Source organism: Myotis lucifugus, unplaced genomic scaffold (assembly GCF_000147115.1).
Source record: "Myotis lucifugus unplaced genomic scaffold, Myoluc2.0 scaffold_1762, whole genome shotgun sequence".
NCBI lineage: Eukaryota > Metazoa > Chordata > Mammalia > Chiroptera > Vespertilionidae > Myotis > Myotis lucifugus.
In genome coordinates this window covers 35,660-42,512 of record NW_005872810.1, presented here as the reverse complement: position 1 = coordinate 42,512, position 6,853 = coordinate 35,660, and the positions used below count along the sequence as shown (strand labels likewise).

Below are 6,853 nucleotides of genomic sequence, written 5' to 3'. Positions count from 1 at the left end.
CCCGAAAAGACAGCAAAGCCTGGGCCCGAGCCCCAGCAGGGTGAGCGCCACCCACGTGACCGAAGCTGTCCTTCTGAGAAAGTGATCCCAGAATAGGGAGGGCTCGCAGCCCGGAGAGAAGCGAGAAGGCACAAGCCGGGCCGTCCTCCGTCCCCGGCACAGGGATGGCCGCCTTCGTGTGGAGCAAGACTCGGTGCTGGTGCTCCGGGACTTGCCGGTGAGAACAGAAACTCAGCAGCGAAAGCCACAGAGAGGGAAGAAGCCAGCGCCGCTGATGTCACCACAGCCTGTGGCCTGCTCCTCACCCAAAGGAGAAGGAGCCGCAGCGCGGGGCCGGCTCAGCAGCCGGGAGGGAACTGAGAAAGGCTGGTGGGCAGGCAAAGAGGGAAACGGGCTGCGGATCACCTGCTGGACCACCCGCGGGCCCGGGCCTGCAGACAGCCTTCCTCAGCCAGTGAGCCTCCCGCCCGCTTCCTCCTCCGACGGGCGGCTCAGCGCGGGCAGGTGTCCGAGAGGGGGCGCCACCCCAGGCTCAGTTGGCCGGGCTGCACTGCAGGGTCTGATGCGGGACCAGGGGCTTCCTGGCGCCCACAGCCTCCCCCGGCTTCCCCGGCGCCGGGCGGTTCTCCTTGTCCTCCCCGTCCGGCGTGGCGGGCGGACCCGACGGCTTCCGGAAGTAGCAGAGGCGGCACACGGCGTGGTATTTGTCGGCTCCTCCAATCACCTCGACCTGGGGACACAAAGGGGCCTGGACTGAGCGGGCACAGCACCCCGGGCCCCCACCCCTGGGCGCAGTGGGCGGCTACCTCCTTCTCCAGGCCCAGCCTCTTGGTGTAGGCGGCCTCGCGGAAGCACTCCATGCACACGGCGTTCAGCTTCACCACGCTCTCGGCCAGCGGCACCAGGTGCAGGATGGTCCCGAAGGCCTGGCCGGGGCAGCAGGTGTGCTCACCTGGCCGGGCTCGGCTTTCAAATCCTCTGACTCACAAGCCCTGGAGCCTGGACCTCGTGCCCCTTCCCCCCATGCCAGCCTCTGCCATGAGGGCACCCAGTCTGGGTGGACTCACGCCTGGGCACACCAGGGAGCTGGGCTGGCTCATCTGAGGGCCTGGGCTCGGGCGAGCGCCCGGCTGAGACGGGGAGGCTCGCGGGGCTGCCGGTCTCCGTGCACACCTGTGCCTCCAGGCCTCTTCCTCCCTCCGGGTCCCACCCCAGGACCCAGACCTGGGCCTTACCTTCCTCTGGAAGGTCCCGTCCAGCGCAGCCACGATGACCGTCTTCCCGGCGTTGGCCATGGTCTCGCTGAACTCCACGATGTCCGGGAACTGGAAAGCGCGGGCGGAGGAGTGAGCGCCCAGCCACCCTGAGCAGCAGCTTCCGGGAGCCACGGGGAAGGCCTGCCACTGGCCATCGCCCTCCACACCGACACGGCAGGACAGCCCTTCCTCATCATAGGACGCTCGGAGGGACCTCGGCCCCCCACTCGCGACACTGGTGCCCACGAAGGGCAGGTGCTTCTGCCTGAAGCTTTGTCCCGCTCCCATGCCGCCCGCCCCCAGCGCCCGCTAGCCCTGGGCCCCAGGAAGGACTTCCCCACGGCCCAAGGTAAGGACGGAGCACCCAGGTGTCGGCTGCATTCACCCGCCGGTAACCTCGCTGCTGACACTTATTGCCGTTAGTTTTGTTTGGATTTTAACTAATCGTCACTCAAGGAGCGAGCATATTTTGTCCATTGATTTTTTTTTTTTAAGGATTTACATTTAAAAATATATATATATCTTTTTTATTTCAGAGAGGAAAGGAGAGGGAGAGAGAGATAGAAACATCAATGTTAAGAGACTCATTGACCGGCTGCCTCCTGCACGCCCCCTTCTGGGGATCGAGTCTACAACCGGGGCCTGTGCCCTTGCCGGGGAATTAAACCGGTGACCTCTTGGTTCACAGGTCGACACTCAACACCGGCCAGGCGACAGGTTACATTTCAAATGGGATTTCAAAGTACTTAGTAAATTTGGGGCTTCGTTGTAGATAAAGTAATTGCAGTACAGGGACAAGGTAGGAAAGGAGGGTGGTGGCGCGTTTGCCCACTGGGGTCCCGGGCCGGTTCCGCCCCCGCCCCCACCTGCAGCGAGCTGCTTCCTGAGCAAGGTCCAATGGGGGAGAACCCAAAGGGGAAACCAGGACCCCGGGAGGTAGGTGTGCACCCCCAGAGCTGGCTGGCTCAGGTGGCAGCTGACGACCTCTGGCTCCGCTTCCTGGCCCTCATGCTGGCACCGAGGCACGAAGGCCACCAGGGACAGGAATGAAGGATGTGACAGCAAACGGTACAGGCCAGAACAGAGAAGAAATATTTACGCCCTGGCCGGTGTGGCTCAGTGGATAGAGCGTCGGTCCTCAGACTGAAGGGTCCCGAGTTCAATGCCGGTCAAGGGCACGTACCTTGGTTGCAGGCAATGATTCTCTGTCATCATTGATGTCTCTCTCACATCGATGTTTCTCTCTCTCTCTCTCCTCCCTCCCTCCTTCCTTCCACTCTCTCTAAAAATCAATGGGAAAATATCCTCAGGTGAAAATTAAACAAAAAAAAAGAAATATTTACAGCACATGACCGAGCGGCACCAGGTATGTCACATCTGCTAGATGTAGGACCAACCGAGAGAAAAATGGGGCAGGCCTTAAACGGAGACTCGAATGAAAGAGAAACGCAGTCAGGACAGGATGCACGCACAGCACCGATTAGAAAGAAATGCAGATTCTTACAGGCAGACGCGCAGCAGATATAAAAGAGGAGCTGGCCCAGCCGGCGTGGCTCAGGGGCTGAGGTCGACCTATGAACCAGGAAGTCACGGTTCAATTCCTGGTCAGGGCACATGCGCGGGTTGCGGGCTCCATCCCCAGTGGGGGGTGTGCAGGAGGCAGCCGATCAATGCTCAATGATTCTCTCTCTCCCTCTCCCTTCCTCTGAAATCAACAAAAACATATTTTAAAAAATAAATAAATGCCCAGACCGGTTTGGCTCGATGGATAGAGTGTCGGCCTGTGGACTCAAGGGTCCCAGGTTCGATTCCGGTCAAGGGCATGTACCTTGGTTGCAGGCACATCCCCAGTAGTGGGTGTGCGGGAAGCAGCTGATCCATGTTTCTCATTGATGTTTCTAACTCTCTATTCCTCTCCCTTCCTCTCTGTAAAAAAATCAATAAAATATTTAAATAAAAAAATAAATAAAAATAAAAAAGAGGAGCTGACCGGAAATCCCGGAAATGGAAAATAGTCCTCAAACCCAGCACATGGGGACGCAGTGCCCGGAGAACCTCACAGGCAGACGGCTCCCGGCCAGAAACCAAGCCTCGAGCGCTCACAGTCAGAAGACACACCAAACACGAACCAGGAGGAATGGACACGAAAGCCCTGCGGCTCGCTGTGCGGAGAGCAGCCGCTCGCCGGCGGGAGAGGGAGCTGCAGGCAGGGCGGCCGCGACCCTCCCTGCGGCGACGGGCCTGCAGGCGCGTCTCCAAAGGAGCAAGGCGAAGGGGTCAACCTACCACTCGCTGCCCAGCTGAACCCAGAGAACAAGACCAAGATGAGAAAGGGGGGCGGTCAGGGGGTCACAGGAAGGCCGAGCCCGGACGAGCCAACTTACAAACTGCCCCTCGTCGATGCCGATGACAGCCACGCCCATGGCCTCCTGGGCCACGTCCCGCAGCAGGCAGGCCGGCAGGGCCTCCATGGTGTTCCTGGGGAGAGAGCCGGGGGTGAGCAGGCCAGGGGGACCCGGAGACCCAAACCAGAGGCAGGACCAGGGGCCGGCGCTGGCACCAGCTCTGCTGGCAGGGCAGGCTGCCATGTTTGCCTACAGCTTGGCGATGTCCGCGCCCACGCAAAGGCCTCTGGGGAGAGTAAGGGCCCATGTGCGGAAAACCGGTTATTCTACACACGCCATTTCACCGCACGCTCAGGACTAGAAATTAGCGATGTCAACCACGTAAAGCGCTTCTCTGCTTCCCCCCCGGGGCCCCGGGGTGCACTGATGACTCTCGGGCAGTGTCCAGGCCCCACGGTGCCATTAGGGGCCAACAAAATGTTTTCATTTCATTTAAAAATCGGAAGAAAAATATAACTCAGCCTTGCCCGGCCAGTGTGACTCAGTGGTTGAGCTCCAACCTATGAACCAGGAGGTCGCAGCTTGGTTCCCAGTCAGGGCACAGCACACGCCTGGGTTGCGGGCTCCATCCCCAGTCGGGGGGCGTGCAGGAGGCAGCTGATCTATGATTCTCTCTCATCACTGATGTTTCTCTCTCTCTCCTTCTCCCTTCCTCTCTGAAATCAATAAAAACATAGTAAATACATATATGTGTATCTCAGCCTTGCATTACATCTGTCTCCACATCAATGCAGTCATAAAATATAATGTACTTTTTTCCTTTGGATGGAGGAAGACTCACGAAGGCCGAGTGCCCAGGAAGGCGGTGGCGTGGCCCGGGCAGAGCTCAGCAGCAGTGCGATGACCTAGGACTCTGGCACCGGCTCCTCGGCAGCGGAGGGACTCCTCCAGGGCCGCCCGCCGCCTGGGTCCCGGGGGGAGTCCTACCAGCAGTGTGGGCGGCGGGTGGGCAAGTTCCACTGCGGTCAATGGCACCGGGACCCACGCGCGCCCACCGCCCAGGAGAGCCGTGCTGTGCTTTGTCCTCCGCCTTTTAAAAGAGTTTCTGTTTTTCCTACGAGGTTCTTTCCTTCTGTTTCCATATCTGCCTCCTGCGCCAGCCTTCCAGGGGCTGGCCGTTCCCGGAGGCTCAGCAGTTTGCTCTTGTGTTTATAAAAAACAAAGCCCCTCACAACCCGGTTATTACCTTGCCATCACCTACAACTTCCTGCCTTTTAAATGCCCCCTCCCCTCCTGAAATGGAGAAAAGCAGAGGCGGGCGGGCGCGAGCTGGTCCCAGCTTCCCAGCTTCGGCGAGGGCAGCATAGGAGCGTAGTCACGCCACCCTGACAGCCATGTCAGCCCGGACGGTGACACAGCCAGGGCTGGGATTTCACCCCATCTGACCGGCTCCAATTCCCGCTGCGTTGCCTCCTCTGCTTTTACGGTCCTTCCCGGAGGCGCCCCGTCCTGTGCAGCGGGCGCCCAGTTTCAGGGATGAGGACGCACTCTGGGAGGTAAGTGGGCCTGCACCAGTCAGCATGGCTGCGAGTGGCCTCTAATCCCAGACACTCACCTCCAAGTCCCCACACTCTCGCCTCGCCCCGCCTGGGCCCCCCACACACACACACACCGCGCCGTTTTGCTGCTGGGGCTCTGGTGGGCAAGTCCAAAGGACAGACAGGTGTGTCTCAGGCTCAGAACCAGGCCCGATCTGCTGCCCAGGAGGGGAACTGAAGGCAACCCCGACCTCACGTTGCAGACTGAAATGTGCATGGAGCGCAGGCAGAGAAACATAAGCCAGGGGCCGTGAAGGGGCAAGACCACAGGGAGTGGGCGAGGACAGCCCACTGAAGTTAAAATAAAACCCAATGTGTAGCCCGGCCAGTGTGGCTCAGTGGCTGAGCACCAATCGATGAACCAGGAGGTCACAGTTTGATTCCTGGTCAGGGCACATGCCCGGGGTTTCGGGCTCCATCCCCAGTGTGGGCTGTGTAGGAGGCGGCCGGTCAATGATTCTCTCTCATTGATGATGTTTCTATCTCTCTCTCCCTTCCTCTCTAAAAATCAATAAAAATATATGTATATATATATATATATATATATATATAAAAGCCTAAGCGACCGTTACAACTGGTCAACTAAACGACCTATGGACCGGTCACTATGATGCACACTGACCACCAGGGGGCAGATGCTCAATTCAGTAGCTGCCCCCTGGTGGTCAGTGCACTCCCACAGCCAACCTCCCGCAGTCCTTCCCCCATGGCCAGCCCTGATCGGCCAGGATCGGGATGGGCAAGACGGGCCCGATTGGCCTGATCGCCAGCCAGGCCGAGGGACAAATTCGTGCACGGGGCCTCTAGTTTAAAAATAAATGAAAAACAACAACAAAAACCAAAATGTAGGCCAAACAAAACCAGCTTGCAGCCTCTGCAGGGCTCTCAACCTTGGCAGGCGCTACAGGCGACAGTGGCGGGTCCTTGTGGCGTGGGGGCTGCCCTAGGCCCTGAGCATTGCAGGATGCCCAGCAGCACCCCTGCCCTCTGCCCTCCGATGCCAGAGGCACGCACCCCGCTGCAGTTGTGAAAACTAAACACATTCCCAGGCGTTGCTGAATGGACTCTGGGGGCAGAATCGCCCCCGTGAAGGACCAGGGGCTCGAGCCCCGGGAAAGGCCTCGTCCCAGGCTCCCGTGCCAGGCAACCCGGGAAGTTTGCCGACTGGAACACTCCATGCCAGGCGTCAGCCTTCTTCACCGCCCACCGGAGGCTCTGACAGCAGGTTCTGTGCCGTGAAACTTCACGGGGCTTCTCAGGTGAGGTGTCAGGAGGGGGCGGGACTGACCGGTCGTGCGTGGAGAACTTGGTGCTGTACCGCGTGTCCTTGGCGTATTTGATCACCAAGCACTTGTACTGGGCGATCTGGAAGCGCTGGACCCGCCGCATCAGCTCAGTGCTGCAAAGGCAGGGGCAGTGAGGCCCTCGGGCGAGGGCAGTGGGAGGACCCGTCAGCCAGGCCAGCCCCCGCCCCCCCGCCACCTCCCCGGGGCTTACAGACACCCACTGTGTCTGTCAGCGCACATGCCGGGTTTCGGCTAGATCCCCAGTAGGGGGCGTGCAGGAGGCAGCTGATTAATGCTTCTACCTCTCCCTCTGCCTTCCTCTATCTAAAAACCAATAAACTTTTTTTTTTTTTTTTTTGTAAGAGCCA

At 59.4% G+C, this 6,853-nt stretch overlaps 1 protein-coding gene across 1 annotated transcript in view; it reads right to left on the bottom strand.

Moving 5' to 3' along the window:
* Positions 1-206: 206 nt before the first annotated feature.
* The window catches only part of TK1 (thymidine kinase 1), a 7,222-nt gene continuing 575 nt past the window's right edge, over positions 207-6,853 (bottom strand). The window contains exons 2-6 of the mRNA XM_023748748.1: positions 6,488-6,598; positions 3,641-3,734; positions 1,236-1,325; positions 807-926; positions 207-730 (exon numbers count right to left, since the gene is read on the bottom strand). Coding sequence (XP_023604516.1) covers positions 533-730; positions 807-926; positions 1,236-1,325; positions 3,641-3,734; positions 6,488-6,598 — 613 coding nt within the window. The 3' untranslated portion in view covers positions 207-532. The remainder of the gene's footprint in view (positions 731-806; positions 927-1,235; positions 1,326-3,640; positions 3,735-6,487; positions 6,599-6,853) is intronic.